The sequence below is a fragment of the Hyperolius riggenbachi genome, chromosome 9 (genome assembly GCF_040937935.1).
Source record: "Hyperolius riggenbachi isolate aHypRig1 chromosome 9, aHypRig1.pri, whole genome shotgun sequence".
Classification (NCBI taxonomy): Eukaryota; Metazoa; Chordata; class Amphibia; order Anura; family Hyperoliidae; genus Hyperolius; species Hyperolius riggenbachi.
The window spans coordinates 9879135-9897490 of record NC_090654.1 but is presented as its reverse complement, the minus strand read 5'-3'; the positions used below and the strand labels follow the sequence as shown (position 1 = coordinate 9897490).

General features: G+C 46.6%; 2 protein-coding genes across 2 annotated transcripts in view; both read left to right on the top strand.

The window, feature by feature from the left end:
• The window catches only part of CHL1 (cell adhesion molecule L1 like), a 444338-nt gene that overhangs the window by 146156 nt on the left and 279826 nt on the right, over positions 1–18356 (top strand).
• The window catches only part of LOC137533678 (cdc42 effector protein 1-like), a 64005-nt gene that overhangs the window by 33741 nt on the left and 11908 nt on the right, over positions 1–18356 (top strand). Inside the window, exon 2 of the mRNA XM_068255017.1 lies at positions 6951–7733. Within this exon, the coding sequence (XP_068111118.1) occupies positions 7322–7733 (412 nt within the window). The 5' untranslated portion in view covers positions 6951–7321. The remainder of the gene's footprint in view (positions 1–6950; positions 7734–18356) is intronic.

The window sequence follows — 18356 nt, the reverse complement described above, 5'->3', positions numbered from 1 at the left end:
AGCGATCTTATCCCCCGGGCGCGGCCACGCCAGCGCGCAGCACCCTGACCCATTTCTACGCTTGATCTGACGATCCGCCACAAGACCGGATGCGAACTTCAAAGGCTTCGCCTTCTCGGCTCGGCAAGTCTTTCCATAAGTTATTCTGTTTGACGTTCGGATACAATACAAGCCATTAGTCCACGTCCATAAATATATTTATCGTCCACAGGGCAGAGCAGGAGAAATGGCGCAGCCCTGCAGTATATTTTAGGCAAGTGTTGCCCTTATAGGGGGGTATACAGCGAAGTCCGGACTGGTGGGATATTCTTTGGGTTTTTTTTTCTTCTTTGGGCTCTTGAAGATTTCTTTTTTTTTTTTCGAGGAAGGAAATCGCATTAGACTGTAAGAATTTCACTGGGGCCAAAGGGTGGGCAGGAAAGGCAATATAAACTTCCCTCTATTAAGAAGGCATTGAGAGGAGGAAGAGGGGAAGACAATGGGCTTGAGGAGGGAAAGGGCAGAACTCAGACAACACGCCGGTCTGATTCCACCTGTGCCAGCAGCAGCAGCGACAGAAGCCAGCAAATCAGCCGGTGACACCAGCACTGTCCCTTATTCTGGGGAACCGCCAGCTTCAAGACAAATGAACGGTAATGAGAAGAATCTATCAATGCCCCCTGTTCCCGGGAGGTGACCTAGTGACAGGTTTATCTGACTGAATACAATGGCACTTTTCATGACTTCACTTTTTTTGTGTGTGCGCTTAAATAAATACAGAGCAGAGAAAGCAGAACAAGATCTCGTCAAAAGATATCAGATTATATTCAAAAATAGTACAAGGGATTTGTGCGCTCGGATGTGTAGAAAATATTACATGTCATTTTTTTTATCCTTAAAGGGAATCTGAAGTGAGAAGGATACGGGGGCTGGCATCTTCTCTAATCCTCTAAAAAACAATACCGGTTGGCTGACTTCTGTACTGAGGCTCCGCCTCTGATGCTATAAGTCACCGGCCCAGAATGAGCATGCAGAGCAGATGTTGGGACTTTGGTGTGACTCCATTGGCTGCATGCTGGTTGCAGGGCTAGGACTCTACTGGATGCATGCTTGTTGCAGGGCTGTTACTACTCTGGCTGCATGCTTGTTACAGGGCTTTGACTCCACTGGCTGCATGCTTGTTGCAGGGCTGTGACCCCACTGGCTGCATGCTTGTTACAGGGCTGTGACACCACTGGCCGCATGCTTGTTGCAGGGCTGTAACTCCACTGGCTGCATGCTTGTTACAGGGCTGTGGCTCCACTGGCTGCATGCTTGTTACAGGGCTGGGACTCCACGGGCTGCATGCTTGTTACAGGGCTGTGACTCCACTGGCTGCATGCTCGTTACAGGGCTGTGACTCCATTGGCTGCATGCTTGTTGCAGGGCTGTGACTCCACTGGCTGCATGCTTGCTGCAGGGCTGGGACTCCACTGGCTGCATGCTTGTTACAGGGCTGTTACTCCACTGGCTGCATGCTTGTTACAGGGCTGTTACTCCACTGGCTGCATGCTTGTTACAGGGCTTTGACTCCACTGGCTGCATGCTGATTGCAGGGCTGGGACTCCACTGGCTGCATGCTTGTTACAGGGCTGTTACTCCACTGGCTGCATGCTGATTGCAGGGCTGGGACTCCACTGGCTGCATGCTTGTTACAGGGCTTTGACTCCACTAGCTGCATGCTGATTGCAGGGCTGTGACTCTACTGGCTGCATGCTTGTTGCAGGGCTGTGACCAGGGTTGCTCCTAAACTACGCCAGCGCGAATCTACGCATCGTAGTACGCAACTACGCATCGTAGTTCGTAGCCGAAGTTTAAGAACTACACGTACGCATTTCCGCGTAGTCGTAGTCCCGCTATGCGAAGCTTCGCCTGCTACGCGTAGTTGACGTATGTATTGCGAAGTCAACTACGCGTGCGGTAACTGCACTGGTAATTCCGCATTGGTTGCTTGAATGTATGCTTTTATTAATTTGTGTATGCGGATAGTTAGCAGATTATTGCGGAAATTTTTCCGCATAAGGGCATAAGCGGTCGCATCAACTACGCTACGCAATACGTGAAGCTTGTGTATTTTAATGCGTAGTCTACGGTATGCTAATGTAGCGAAGTGGCTGATTTCGGAGCCGTAGATTGCGAAGCGTATTTGCGTAAAAATACACGTAGTTCCAGCGTAGCGAAGTTGGCTGACTACGACCATCCCTGGCTGTGACTCCACTGGCTGCATGCTGGTTGCAGGGCTGTGATTCCACTGGCTGCATGCTTGCTACAGGGCTGTGACTCCACTGGCTGCATGCTTGTTACAGGGCTGTGACTCCACTGGCTGCATGCTTGTTGCAGGGCTGTGACTCCACTGGCTGCATGCTTGTTACAGGGCTGTGACTCCACTGGCTGCATGCTTGTTGCAGGGCTGTGACTCCACTGGCTGCATGCTTGTTACAGGGCTGTGACTCCACTGGCTGCATGCTTGTTTCAAAAATTCAGCATGACAGCCAGTCACCTGGCATTGGTTATAAGCGAATGAAGATGGCAGCCTCTGTATAACCCTCTAACTTCAGGTTCACTTTAAAAGAAATCTACAGTTAGGGTGAGTTTGCGCTAAAACCGCTGCAATGCACTTGCTGCACATTGCAACGCTTTTCAAAAGTGTTGCAACGCACAGTACTAAGTCTCCATTCATTTGCAACACAGGCGTACCATGCGCAGTGTCCAGTGACATCCAGCTCAGCTCGCTTTACTACCACGAAACCCAAAAACAACATACAGATACTCAGTATAGGAGGAACAGGCGCCAAATCTGCCACCCACTATTTATCCTGCAGGTCAGGCAGGGGCATAACTATAATTCATGTGGAAACTTTATTAGCCCCTCCCCTAATGGTCACACCCCTTGCCTTGCCTCCTCCTGGTGCCCTTCATGGCCTGGGGCCCATCTCACAAGGGTCATACAACAAGTGTGGCAATCATTATCTTCACACCCATAACAAGTGTAGCCACACAACACCTGATCTGGAGGATGGAGCACTGTATCGGGGGAAGGGAAGGTGAGTAGTTGGGTCCCACCCACAGCTCTGGGCCCCTCTGCGATTGCAGGGGCTCCTCCCCTTTAGTTACGCCCCTGAGGGCCTATTGAAGCACGTTGTTCTATTATTTATCCTTAGTATTATTTAGTATTTATATAGCGCCGACATTATACACAGCACTGTACAGAGAATATAGTCTTGTCACTGACTGTCCCCAAGAGGGGCTCACAATGTAGTCCCTACCATAGTCATATGTCTATGTATGTATTGTGTAGTGCATGTATCCTAGTCTAGGGCCAATTTAGGGGAAGCTGAAAAACGTATCTGTATGTTTTTGGGATGTGGGAGGAACCCGGAATGCCCGGAGGAAACCCACGCAGACACGGGGAGAACATACAAACGCAGGTAGTACCCTGGCTGGGATTCGAACCAAAGACCCAGCGTCCATTATCACCTCATAACACTTATAGGAATATTCTATAACAAATAGTATTAGTGATTTTGTAGTATTAGTGATTTTGTAGTATTAGTGATTTAGTAGTATTATTAGTCCTGCAGGCGTGGGGAACGTCTTTGTACTTTGCTGGACACATAATCAGGTAACAGAGGCAGTCTATCCCGTCAGTGTGAGTCAGAGGGGCTGGGGGGGGTCAGGGTACGCTCTCTGTATTATTAATTGATAACTTGACCCCTCAGGTCAGGGTTGTGAGCGGTGGAGTTTATGGAATTCCGTGTGATAAGTGAGTGTTTACTCGTGACGCGATAACAGGACAAACATGGCGCCGCAACGTGAACTGTCAGCTCTGCTATGCGAGGCATGATGGATACCAAGAGGAGAGCACTGTACTGTATACTGGCTCCCGCTACTGGAGGAGAGAGCCCTTTCCAGCCAATCAGATCCCAGCATCTATATTTCAAAATGACAGGAAGTTTACTAGAGATGGGCAGCAGGTGAGAGTCCGGTAATAACACAAGTTGCCCCTTGTTTCTCTTGTCGCTGAGGCTTCCTTTCAGGGTAGAGCTTATATTTTCGAGCATGCTTGAAATTCTTGCTAGGGCTTACTTTTGGGGATGTCTTAATTTTGGGAAAAGAGGGATATGTGCTTCCCATTATAAAGAGGCCACCAGACAGCTAGAGTTGGCCAAGGCCACCTAGGCCATGGCCTAGGGCACCACAGGAGCAAGGGCACCAAAGCAGCAGGCTAACCTGGTGCATTGCAAGCTTGCAAAGGCTGCAATGCAGGGAGATCAGGCGAGCGCCAGACCGCGGTACTCTGCTGCTAGCCGCCTGTGCAGCAGCCACCTTGCTCTCTGTGCACGTTTGCATTGTGGCCGGCGGCTATGGACTTGGGCAGCATTGGAGACAGAAAGGAAGAGGAAGCTTCTGCACTGCAGAGGAGTGGAGAAAAGAGTGACACTGATGGCTGCTGCAGTGTGAAGGTAAACTGGCTACCTATACTGAAAGGGGGGGGGGGGGGAGAAGGAGGGATTAAGGGAGTCATCTGGCTACCTATACTGGAGGGAAAGGGGGAGGGGTCATCTAGCTACCTATAAAGGGGGAGGGGTCATCTGGCTACCTATACTGGAGGGAAAGGGAGAGGGGTCATCTGGCTGCTTATACTGGGGGGTCATCAGGCTACCTATACTAGAGGGAGGGGTCATCTGGTTACCTATACTGGAGCAAAGGGGGGAGGGGACATCTTGCTACCTATACTGAAGGGGGGCGGCGGCCCTGCTCCCCGTATTAGCTTGTCAGAAATCCCCCCTCTCCAGTATTAGCTAGCCAGAAGTGCCACCAGTATTAGCTAGCCAGAGATTCATGGTCACCCTGTGCTGTCATCGAATTATTTATCTCTGAAGGCTTCAAGCACATGTTTTCTACTTACCAAAATTTCCACCATATCCTTCGAGAGGCTCAAACTCTGGACCTGAGAAAAGAAAAGAAATAGCGCAAACCACTTGCCCAGTGTGCTGTCCTTAAATATATACTCAAACCACCCAAAAAATTTACAAATGTTCTTCTACTCTAGAAGTGTGTCCACTTTAATGCCTAGTATTTCATCCACCGGCCTGGGCACCACTGCAGAGGCCAGAGTGAGGTCACTTGAAGCAGGGGATGGAGCTACCATCTTTATAACCTTCTGATTTCCTTCCCTCGTGAGGCAGCTGCTGAGTGAGGCAACAGCCAACAGCATATTGTTTTTGCCAAAAGACGATCAGATGGGCTGCTAAAAACGTTGTCTTTCTGCAACTTCTAGTCCCTTAGCTCTGCTAAATGTGCAAACCGGGACGTGTCATAAAAAAATGCGCATCTGCCCGAAAGTGGCCGATCCCTCGAAGCTTCAGGCTTTTTCCTACTGACTCTCTCTGAACAATGTGCTTCAGTTTTCTCGGGGCTCTCTCTGTACACTTGACAGAATGCCACAAATGTTTGTCACGAGATATTTTAGGAACTCACTAAAATGCCATCTTTGTCTGTGACTCTGACAAGTCAATGGGTCATTCTACCAAAGGGTACGTCTCTCCATATGATTTACTTTCCTGAGAAAGAAATGCAGAAACATCAATATTTTCTTCAACTTGATTAGAAAAAAGGAAAAAATCCATTAGGTTGCCTCATATAGGGGTTGATTCTCAAAGTTTACTTGTTTTAGCCTTCCCTGTAAGGAGAGCTATTGCATGGAAAGAGAATTCATGAGATAAACAGATAAGGGGAGATACATCATGAGTTAAATCAGTTAAGTTGATAAGTTATATGAGTTAAATTAGAAAAGAAGACATAAATCATTAGTTAAGTCATATAACCACTTAACCCCACAAGGTATTTTACCCTTACTGCAAAGAGCCATTTTCACCTGTCAGCGCTCCTCCTATTCATTTGGCCATAACTTTTATCACTACTTATCACACCTAAATGATCCAGATCTTGTTTTTTTTTTTTGCGGCATATACCTGTTTTAGCAATTACTTTATTTTCTATGCATTTTAAAGAGAAAAACAAGGAAAAATTAATTTAATAAAAATACATAATTTCTCCAATTGCATCCTCTATTGTTTCAAAATACACATTCAACTATAGATAAAACCCACACATTTTATTTGCACATTTGTCGTCGTTATCACAACATTTACATTATGTTCCGAGTACAGTGTATGGCGACAATATATTATTTGCAAATGAAGGTTTATTTTTGCTGTTTTGTGTGTGTGTGTGTGTGTGGGGGGGGGGTTGTACCCCATCAATAATTACAAGCCGTTAGCTTAAAAAAACAGTAATATACCCTCATGACATGCATAGTAAAAAAAAGCTGAGGCAACTATTTATGTATTTTTTTTTAACTGTCTTTTTTTCTTTTCTATACAAGTGTCTCAGTTTGGTAACTTTTGGGGAAGGGGGTTAATAAGGGGTTAATACCTATTACATTTATTTTTTTTTACTTTAATTTTACTTTTTGGCAGTATACACATTCATAGAATTTACCAGGAAGTGTTTGATTGTTTTGGGGTTTTTTTTTTACTACATTTTTTACTTTCACTTTTATGTATAAACATGGCTCGTGATTTGAGTCATGTTTGAGTCATGGTTATTCATTACGAGGAACTTTGATTGGCTCAGGTAACACATGTTCCTGTCTACCAACCGCTGCCATGTAACTCCCGCCGTGAACGAGTGGCAGGAACGTGCGCGCATGCACCCACAGCTGTTTGTTTATGTTCCTTTGAACAATTATATTTAGGTTCATCCTAAAAGACTGTCTGAGCAGTGTTGTGTAACCCTATGCCTAGAAACCTACTTTCAACTGAGTTAAAAAAAACACATAAATATACAGTATAGATAGTATGTGTTTAAATGTTAATTACACATTCATTGTATATTTTAATTAGTCCTTTATTTGTTTTTTTGTTTAGGCTGGACAGTAGCTTTGGCCTCACACATCTTGACATGGACTGCTAAGTCAAGAACTGGAGATAATTAATCCCTTCACTCATCGTGGTCTTCCTATATCAAGCCATTTTACGGTAATATGATTTGGATGATTCCTTGTGTCTTCTGAGGATCTCCTTGAAGGCTCCACACATCGTTGGTTTCATTAATTTCAGTTCACTACTTCAAAAGGAACACACGTATATGGACAACATCAACTTCACCAGCTAAGACAAAAGACGAAAAAAGTTCCTTGGCCTTTGAAAAGATATGTGAGACTCTGCCGCGGCGTACGATGGAATAGAATTCCTCTGCATGTTTTTCGTCATTTGCTGGATACCATTAAACAGGCGTGATGAGTCTCGGGAGCCTACCCGTCATAAAAAATCTTGTTTCTCGGTCGAGACGAGAGCGAGTGCCGCTGACACCAGAGATGATAAGCCCACCCCTGGGCGACTTCCGACATACGATGCACGTGGGCAGGAAAGGTGAAGTCTTCGGAGATACCTCGTTCCTCAGCAGATGTCATGAGAAACAGAGACACAATCGTTGGAACTACATAACCAAGAAATTACGGCAGGCGCGGTGGATGTCACCTGAACATCAGTCTCCCGGGCATCCCACCTCACCGCCTCCTCCTCCCGTCTCCCCCATCATTAAGAATGCCGTGTCCTTGCCACTTCTCAGCAAGCATAACTGGGATGATGAAAGAGATGGGAGTACAGATAGAGCCTGGAACTGTATCTCAGAGACAAGCAGTCCTTACGGTAAGCTGAGAGTACCAGGGAATGCTGCATCTAAACCAATGCTATGTAGAAGGCTAAACTTAGGAAAGTCACTCATTCTGCATTAGGTCACCAAGTGCATCCAGGAAGAAAAGTTATAGTGCAGGCTAGACAACCTTTCCAGAAATGTCTGGGTCCACCAACAGGGCCAGATTTGTACTCTTTACCGCCCTAGGCCACTGTCACCAGCCGCCCCCCTTCAGTATACTGTAGGTAGCGAGATGACCCCTCCCCCCTGCCCTCTAGTATAGGTAGCCAGATGACTCCTCCCCCTTTCCCTCCAGCATAGGTAGCCAAATGACCCCTCCACCTTCCCTCTTGTATATGTAGCCAGATGACTCCTCCCCCCTTTCCCTCCAGCATAGGTAGCCAGATGCCCCTCCCCCTTCCCTCTAGTATAGGTAGCCAGATGACTCCTCCACCTTCCCTCTTGTATACATAGCCAGATGACTCCTCCTCCCTTCCCCTCCAGTATAGGTAGCCAGATGACTCCCTTAATCCCTCCTTTTCCCACCCCTATATAGGTAGCCAGCTCACCTTCACATCGCAGCTGCTCTTCTCCAGTGCAGAACCTTCCTCTTCCTTTCTGTCTCCAATGCTGCCTAAGTCAATAGCCGCCGGCCACAATGCAGACGTGCACAGAGAGCAAGATGGCCGCTGCACAAGCAGCTGGCAGCAGAGTACCGCAGTCAGGCACTCGCCTGATCTCCCTGCATTGCAGCATTGGCAAGCTTGCAAATGCTGCACCAGTTTATCCTGCTGCTTTGGTGCCCCTGCTCCTGTGGTGCCCTAGGCCATGGCCTAGGTGGCCTTGGCCTAAATCTGGCCCTGTCCACCAACCCTCCTTCCCCCAGTGCCCTGCAATCTATATATATACAATTGTGTGTGTTTATATGTGCCAAAAATACACCCCATTTCAACAAAACTTGGTATACAGATCCCTTACTACCTGGTAATATATATTCTGGGGGTCTCATTCTCATCCCCCTCTGCACAACTGGGATGGAGCTACAAACAGCCAATCAGCTTTTACCCATTTACGTCAATGGGAACATTTCAAAGGGTTCCATTTTTTTCACCAAACAGAGCCATACATATCCGAGCAATGCCGGGTCTTCAGCTAGTGGGAAATAAGAAAACCCATGTGCATATTAGACAATGGACCCAATCCAATTCAGTATTTCTAAGTTTTCTCTTAGGACATACAACTGAAAAGTAACAAAAAGTAGATGAAAAAGTACCGTCAAAATGTATTATTTTCTTGCTTGCTGGTGGCTTAAAGACAAAGAGAGATGAAGCACCCTCTTGTATTTTACCTTATAAATCAGTGGGAACATGACAGTAAACACCTAATCTGCTCTTTGTTTCATTGTTCTCTGTTTAATCTGACTGTTATCACCTCTGATAAGAATCCCCGACTGAGCACTCAGTCTAGCTTTGCTACAGAAAGATTATAGCCGAGTCTGTCTTCTCTGGTGTCTTTTCAAGCCCAAGCCTGCCCCCTTGTGGCTCTGCTATAATGACTCAGCTATAATTATTCCCTGCAAAGCCAGACTGAATGCTCAGTCCAGGATTCTTATCACAGCTGATAACAGACACTTTTAGCAGTGAGGATGAAACAGAGAGCATGGTAAGTGTTTCCTCTAATGTTCTTACTGATATATATATGGTAAAATACACAAGGGTGCTTCCTCTCTGGTTCCCTTTAAAATGCATTTTATTGATAAGGTATGAAAATATCTCCTAGGACACTGGGGGACATTTATCAAGAGTGTCTGAGACAAAATATTGGTAGGTTTTTAGAAATCCATGCAGAACTGTCTCAGGCATCTTAAGAAATTATTAGATAGTGCAGATTCCTTCTAAAAGTGTTGTAAAATAGGAGGAGCTAGGAAGGTCTCTCAGTCAGTGCAGTGTGTGAGGGAATTGCTGTTACTGAGTTAACCAATACACCTGCTGTATTGATAGCAGCAGACTCTGAGGAGAAATTCAGCAGCGGGGAGGAGCACATCACAAATCATGTCTAGCCTGCACTCTGCAATCATGTCTAGCCTGCATTCTGCACTATCTGTAGAACTGCTATCAAGCACTTCTTAATCTGCGGCAGTTTAGGGACGGATTTGCACTTGTCTTAACTGTAGTGTAACTCTAGAAATTTGTGCTAAACTGCCACTATTACCTAGGATTGAAGGAGGTTCTTATTATCATGCAGAACTGTTCTCCCTGCTGGTTTAAACAGATTAAGAAGAAAAAACTGTCGGTAATGCGTTGATAAATCTCCCCCACTCTTTCTCAAACCCCTCCTCGTGACACCTTAACCACTTCCCGACCGCCCACTACACAGGGGCGGCGGGGAAGTGGAGCCCTGCAGGACGGCCTCACCCACAGAGGCGGCGGTCCATTTAAGGGCATGGGCGGAGCGATCGCGTCATCCGTGACGCGATCCTCCGCCGGCGCCTGTCACCGCTCGCTCGCCGCAACATCCCGCCGGCTATACGGAAGCGCCGGCGGGATGTTAACCCCGCGATCGCCGCATACAAAGTGTATAATACACTTTGTAATGTTTACAAAGTGTATTATACAGGCTGCCTCCTGCCCTGGTGGTCCCAGTGTCCGAGGGACCACCAGGGCAGGCTGCAGCCACCCTAGTCTGCACCCAAACACACTGATTTCTCCCCCCCCTGCCCCAGATCGCCCACAGCACCCATCAGACCCCCCCCTGCCCACCCCCCAGACCCCTGTTTGCACCCAATCACCCCCCTAATCACCCATCAATCACTCCCTGTCACTATCTGTCAACGCTATTTTTTTTTTTATCCCCCCCCCTGCTCCCTGCCCCCTCCTGATCACCCCCCACCCCTCAGATTCTCCCCAGACCCCCCCCCCAGACCACCCCCCCCTGTTTACTGTATGCATCTATCCCCCTGATCACCTGTCAATCACCTGTCAATCACCTGTCAATCACCCGTCAATCACCCATCAATCACCCGTCAATCACCCCCTGTCACTGCCACCCATCAATCAGCCCCTAACCTGCCCCTTGCGGGCAATCTGATCACCCCCCCACACCAATAGATCGCCCACAGATCCGACATCAGATCACCTCCCAAATCCATTGTTTACATCTATTCTCTCCTCTAAACACCCACTAATTACCCATCAATCACCCATCAATCACCCCCTATCACCACTTGTCACTTTTACCTATCAGATCAGACCCTAATCTGCCCCTTGCGGGCACCCAATCACCCGCCCACACGCTCAGATTGCCCTCTGACCCCCCCTTATCAATTCACCAGTGCATTAATTACATCTGTTCTTCCCTGTAATAACCCACTGATCACCTGTCAATCACCTGCCAATCACCTATCACCCATCAATCACCCCCTGTCACCCCCTGTCACTGCCACCCATCAATCAGCCCCTAACCTGCCCCTTGCGGGCAATCTGATCACCCACCCACACCATTAGATCGCCCGCAAACCCGCCGTCAGATTACCTCCCAAATGTATCGTTTACATCTGTTATCTTCTCTAAACACCCACTAATTACCCATCAATCACCCCCTGTCACTGTTACCTATCAGATCAGACCCTAATCTGCCCCTTGCGGGCACCCAATCACCCGCCCACACGCTCAGATTGCCCTCAGACCCCCCCCCCCCCTTATCAATTCGCCAGTGCATTAATTACATCTGTCCTTCCCTGTAATAACCCACTGATCACCTGTCAATCACCTGCCAATCACCTATCACCCATCAATCACCCCCTGTCACTGCCACCCAACAATCAGCCCCTAACCTGCCCCTTGCGGGCAATCTGATCACCCACCCACACCAATAGATCGCCCGCAGATCCGACATCAGATCACCACCCAAGCGCAGTGTTTCCATCTATTCTCTCCTCTAAACACCCACTAATTACCCATCAATCACCCATCAATCACTCCCTATCACCACCTGTCACTGTTACCTATCAGATCAGACCCTAATCTGCCCCTTGCGGGCACCCAATCGACCGCCTACACGCTCAGATTGCCCTCAGACCCCCCCTTATCAATTCGCCAGTGCAATATTTACATCTGTTCTCCCCTGTAATAACCCACTGATTACCTGTCAATCACCTATCAATCACCCATCAATCACCCCCTGTCACTGCCACCCATCAATCACCCCCTGTCACTGCCACCCATCAATCACCCGCTGTCACTGCCACCCATCAATCAGCCCCTAACCTGCCCCTTGCGGGCAAACTGATCACCCACCCACACCAATAGATCGCCCGCAGATCCGACATCAGATCACCACCCAAGCGCAGTGTTTCCATCTATTCTCTACCCTAAACACCCACTAATTACCCATCAATCACCCCCTGTCACTGCTACCTATCAGATTAGACCCCTATCTGCCCCTAGGGCACTCAATCACCCGCCCACACCCTCAGAATGCCCTCAGACCCCAGCCCTGATCACCTCGCCAGTGCATTGCTTGCATCCATTCCCCCCTCTAATCACACCTTGAGACACCCATCAATCACCTCCTGTCACCCCCTAGCACACCTACCCATCAGATCAGGCCCCAATTTGCCCCGTGTGGGCTCCTGATCACTCGGCCAAACCCTCAGACCCCCTTCCGATCACCTCCCCAGTGCATGGATTGCATCTATTTTCCCCTCTAACCACCCCCTGAGACACCCATCAATCACCTCCTGTCACCCCCCTAGCACTCCTATCCATCAGATCAGGCCCAATACAACCTGTCATCTAAAAGGCCACCCTGCTTATGACCGGTTCCACAAAATTCGCCCCCTCATAGACCACCTGTCATCAAAATTTGCAGATGCTTATACCCCTGAACAGTCATTTTGAGACATTTGGTTTCCAGACTACTCACGGTTTTGGGCCTGTAAAATGCCAGGGCGGTATAGGAACCCCACAAGTGACCCCATTTTAGAAAAAAAAGACACCCCAAGGTATTATGTTAGGTGTATGACGAGTTCATAGAAGATTTAATTTTTTGTCAAAAGTTAGCGGAAATTAATTTTAATTGTTTTTTTTTCACAAAGTGTCATTTTTCACTAACTTGTGACAAAAAATAAAATCTTCTATGAACTCGCCATACACCTAACGGAATACCTTGGGGTGTCTTCTTTCTAAAATGGGGTCACTTGTGGGGTTCCTATACTGCCCTGGCATTTTAGGGGCCCTAAACCGCGAGGAGTAGTCTAGAAAACAAATGCTTCAAAATGACCTGTGAATAGGACGTTGGGCCCCTTAGCGCACCTAGGCTGCAAAAAAGTGTCACACATGTGGTACCGCCGTACTCAGGAAAAGTAGTATAATGTGTTTTGGGGTGTATTTTTACACATACCCATGCTGGGTGGGAGAAATTTCTATGTAAATGGACAATTGTGTGTAAAAAAATCAAACAATTGTCATTTACAGAGATATTTCTCCCACTTAGCATGGGTATGTGTAAAAATACACCCCAAAACGCATTATACTACTTCTCCTGAGTACAGCGGTACCACATGTGTGGCACTTTTTTACACCCTAAGTACGCTAAGGGGCCCAAAGTCCAATGAGTACCTTTAGGATTTCACAGGTCATTTTGCGACATTTGGTTTCAAGACTACTCCTCACGGTTTAGGGCCCCTAAAATGCCAGGGCAGTATAGGAACCCCACAAATGACCCCATTCTAGAAAGAAGACACCCAAAGGTATTCCGTACGGAGTATGGTGAGTTCATAGAAGATTTTATTTTTTGTCACAAGTTAGCGGAAAATGACACTTTGTGAAAAAAAACTATTAAAATCAATTTCCGCTAACTTGTGACAAAAAAATAAAAACTTCTATGAACTCACCATACTCCTAACGGAATACCTTGGGGTGTCTTCTTTCTAAAATGGGGTCATTAGTGGGGTTCCTATACTGCCCTGGCATTTTAGGGGCCCTAAACCGTGAGGAGTAGTCTTGAAACAAAAATGACCTGTGAAATCCTAAAGGTACTCATTGGACTTTGGGCCCCTTAGTGCAGTTAGGGTGCAAAAAAGTGCCACACATGTGGTATCGCCGTACTCGGGAGAAGTAGTACAATGTGTTTTGGGGTGTATTTTTACACATACCCATGCTGGGTGGGAGAAATACCTCTGTAAATGACAATCTTTTGATTTTTTTACACACAATTGTCCATTTACAGAGGTATTTCTCCCACCCAGCATGGGTATGTGTAAAAATACACCCCAAAACACATTGTACTACTTCTCCCGAGTATGGCGATACCACATGTGTGGCACTTTTTTGCACCCTAACTGCGCTAAAGGGCCCAAAGTCCAATGAGTACCTTTAGGATTTCACAGGTCATTTTGAGAAATTTCGTTTCAAGACTACTCCTCACGGTTTAGGGCCCCTAAAATGCCAGGGCAGTATAGGAACCCCACAAATGACCCCATTTTAGAAAGAAGACACCCCAAGGTATTCCGTTAGGAGTATGGTGAGTTCATAGAAGATTTTATTTTTTGTCAAAAGTTAGCGGAAATTGATTTTAATTGTGTTTTTTCACAAAGTGTCATTTTCCGCTAACTTGTGACAAAAAATAAAATCTTCTATGAACTCGCCATACTACTAACGGAATACCTTGGGGTGTCTTCTTTCTAAAATGGGGTCATTTGTGGGGTTCCTATACTGCCCTGGCATTTTAGGGGCCCTAAACCGTGAGGAGTAGTCTTGAAACGAAATTTCTCAAAATGACCTGTGAAATCCTAAAGGTACTCATTGGACTTTGGGCCCTTTAGCGCAGTTAGGGTGCAAAAAAGTGCCACACATGTGGTATCGCCGTACTCAGGAGAAGTAGTATAATGTGTTTTGTGGTGTATTTTTACACATACCCATGCTGAGTGGGAGAAATATCTCTGTAAATGGACAATTGTGTGTAAAAAAAATTAACAAATTGTCATTTACAGAGATATTTCTCCCACCCAGCATGGGTATGTGTAAAAATACACCCCAAAACACATTATACTACTTCTCCTGAGTACGGCAATACCACATGTGTGGCACTTTTTTGCAGCCTAACTGCGCTAAGGGGTCCAAAGTCCAATGAGCACCTTTAGGCTTTACAGGGGTGCTTACAATTTAGCACCCCCCAAAATGTCAGGACAGTAAACACACCCCACAAATGATCCCATTTTGGAAAGTAGACCCTTCAAGGTATTCAGAGAGGGGCATGGTGAGTCCGTGGCAGATTTCATTTTTTTTTTGTCGCAAGTTAGAAGAAATGGAAACTTTTTTTTTTTTTTTTTTTTCTCACAAAGTGTCATTTTCCGCTTACTTGTGACAAAAAATAATATCTTCTATGAACTCACTATGCCTCTCAGTGAATACTTTGGGATGTCTTCTTTCCAAAATGGGGTCATTTGGGGGGTATTTATACGATCCTGGAATTCTAGCCCCTCATGAAACATGTCAGGTGGTCAGAAAAGTCAGAGATGCTGGAAAATGGGAAAATTCACTTTTGGCACCATAGTTTGTAAACGCTATAACTTTTACCCAAACCAATAAATATACACTGAATGGGTTTTTTTTAATCAAAAACATGTTTGTCCACATTTTTCGCGCTGCATGTATACAGAAATTTTACTTTATTTGAAAAATGTCAGCACAGAAAGTTAAAAAAATCATTTTTTTGCCAAAATTCATGTCTTTTTTGCTGAATATAATAAAAAGTAAAAATCGCAGGAGCAATCAAATGGCACCAAAAGAAAGCTTTATTAGTGACAAGAAAAGGAGCCAAAATTCATTTAGGTGGTAGGTTGTATGAGCGAGCAATAAACCGTGAAAGCTGCAGTGGTCTGAATGGAAAAAAAGTGGCCGGTCCTTAAGGGGTAGAAAGCCCTAGGTCCTCAAGTGGTTAATGGTGCATGTTTTGCAGGTAACCTCACTTATGCACAGGTGGGGTAATTAGTCTCTCAGCTACATGGAATCGACACTAATTAAACCACCTGTGCATAAGTGAGGTTGCCTGCAAAGCATACACTGTTGGGGAGTCACGAGGACAGGTTTGAGAAAAACTGTCCTAGGAGAAATTTAAGGAGAAAAAGTGAATTGCATATGGCCCAATATGGTAAAGGGAACACCCTGATTTTTTGCCTGCACCCACCCACTGGAATAAATGGGTGTCCTCCTTTTACAGACATTGAGTTTTGGGGTACCCACTAACGGTACAATTTTCAGCTAAGAATCACCCAAGCAATCAGATAAATGTGATCAGAAATACAATGTTTAAATTCATCGATTATTTCACTTTCAATAAACTAATCTGTACTTCTTATCTATCCTGATGGATTCTAAAATCTGATCGACTAAATTGTCATCAAACGATCACCTTTAGAATTGTTCACAGCTGATTTGGGACATCAATAAGGTTAATTTTCTGCCAATCTAATCGCATTGATCTGTTGCTTGGGTGATTCTTCTCTTGAAAATTGTACTATTCGTTGGGCATCGTTATGCCTCATTTATATCCAGACATTTAGAAAATATCAGCCATTTTAAAAAAAGCCCTTTCATGCAGTATGTTGATACATTGGAAAATGCACTAAAATGCCTTCCAACTTCTTTTATAAGTACTAGCTGAAGACCTGGTGTTGCTCGGTTATGTACAGTATATAGTCAGTCAATGGCCATTTTTAAGGTCTTTGGCTTCAATAATGTGAGAATGGGAGCAGTTTCAATTTCCCCAATGAAATCAAGCAAAGAAACCTAATAGGCTGTTTGTGGCTCCGCACTCTTTAGTGAATTTGGACCCCAGACACCCAATAACCGAGTGTAACAAGTTTGAAGCCTCTGCCATTAACAGTGTAAGAATAGCAGCAGTTTAAATATTCCTTTTGAAAATCAATAGGTGAATTTTGATTGGTTGTTGTACGCTCCACCCACTTTCCTGAATATTAATCCCACTTACCCAGTGACCAAATGGGCCAAAACCTAGCAAGGATAGCTGCAGTGTCAGAGAGGTCTAGTTAGAACAGTGGTGTCAAACTCAAATACAAAGTGGGACGGAATTGTACACTGGGACCTAGTCGCAGGCCAACCTTAATGTCTACTGGCCATCATCGTACCTTATAAAGTTCTCTGGTGTCTAGTGACCCCTCCCTCCCCTATACAATTTCCTGGTGTCTAGTGGTCCTCCCTCCCCTATACAGTTCCCTGGTGTCTAGTGGTCCTCCCTCCCCTCTACAGTTCATTGGTGTCTAGAGACTCCCTCCCTCCCCTATACAGTTCCCTGGTGTCTAGTGACCCATCCCTCCCCTATACAATTCCCTGGTGTCTAGAGACTCCCACCCTCCCCTATACAGTTCCCTAGTGTCTAGTGACCCCTCCCTCCCCTATACAGTTCCCTAGTGTCTAGTGACCCCTCCCTCCCCTATACAGTTCCCTGGTGTCTAGTGGTCCTCCCTCCCCTCTACAGTTCCTTGGTGTCTAGTGACCCCTCCCTTCCCTATACAGTTCTCTGGTGTCTAGTGACCCCTCCCTCCCCTATACAGTTCCCTAGTGTCTAGTGACCCCTCCCTCCCCTATACAGTTCCCTGGTGTCTAGTGGTCCTCCCTCCCCTCTACAGTTCCTTGGTGTCTAGAGACTCCCTCCCTCCCCTATACAGTTCCCTGGTGTCTAGTGGTCCTCCCTCCCCTCTACAGTTCCTTGGTGTCTAGAGACCCCTCCCTCCCCTATACAGTTCCCTAGTGTCTAGTGACCCCTCCCTCCCCTATACAGTTCCCTGGTGTCTAGTGGTCCTCCCTCCCCTCTACAGTTCCTTGGTGTCTAGTGACCCCTCCCTTCCCTATACAGTTCTCTGGTGTCTAGTGACCCCTCCCTCCCCTATACAGTTCCCTAGTGTCTAGTGACCCCTCCCTCCCCTATACAGTTCCCTGATGTCTAGTGGTCCTCCCTCCCCTCTACAGTTCCTTGGTGTCTAGAGACTCCCTCCCTCCCCTATACAGTTCCCTGGTGTCTAGTGGTCCTCCCTCCCCTCTACAGTTCCTTGGTGTCTAGAGACCCCTCCCTCCCCTATACAGTTCCCTAGTGTCTAGTGACCCCTCCCTCCCCTATACAGGTTCCTAGTGTCTAGTGACCCCTCCCTCCCCTCTACAGTTCCTTGGTGTCTAGAGACCCCTCCCTCCCCTATACAGTTCCCTAGTGTCTAGTGACCCCTCCCTCCCCTATACAGGTTCCTAGTGTCTAGTGACCCCTCCCTCCCCTATACAGTTCCTTGGTGTCTAGAGACCCCACCCTCCCCTATACAGTTCCCTGGTGTCTAGTGACCCATCCCTCCCCTATACAATTCCCTGGTGTCTAGTGCTTTCCTCCTCTCTCCCCCATATGGCTTCCCTGGTGTTCTAGGGCTTCACCTCCAATACAGCGCCCCTGGTGGTCTACAGTGGGCCATACATACAAAATGCAAAGTGGGAAAACCATTTGAGGGCCAGATTTAATGGCTCTGAGGGCCAGATTTGGCCCACAGGCCGGAGTCTGACATGTATGATTTAGAGTAAGGAAAGAGATTGTTAAGGATTGCTACTATTCAATGTACATATAGAGGTGATTATTAC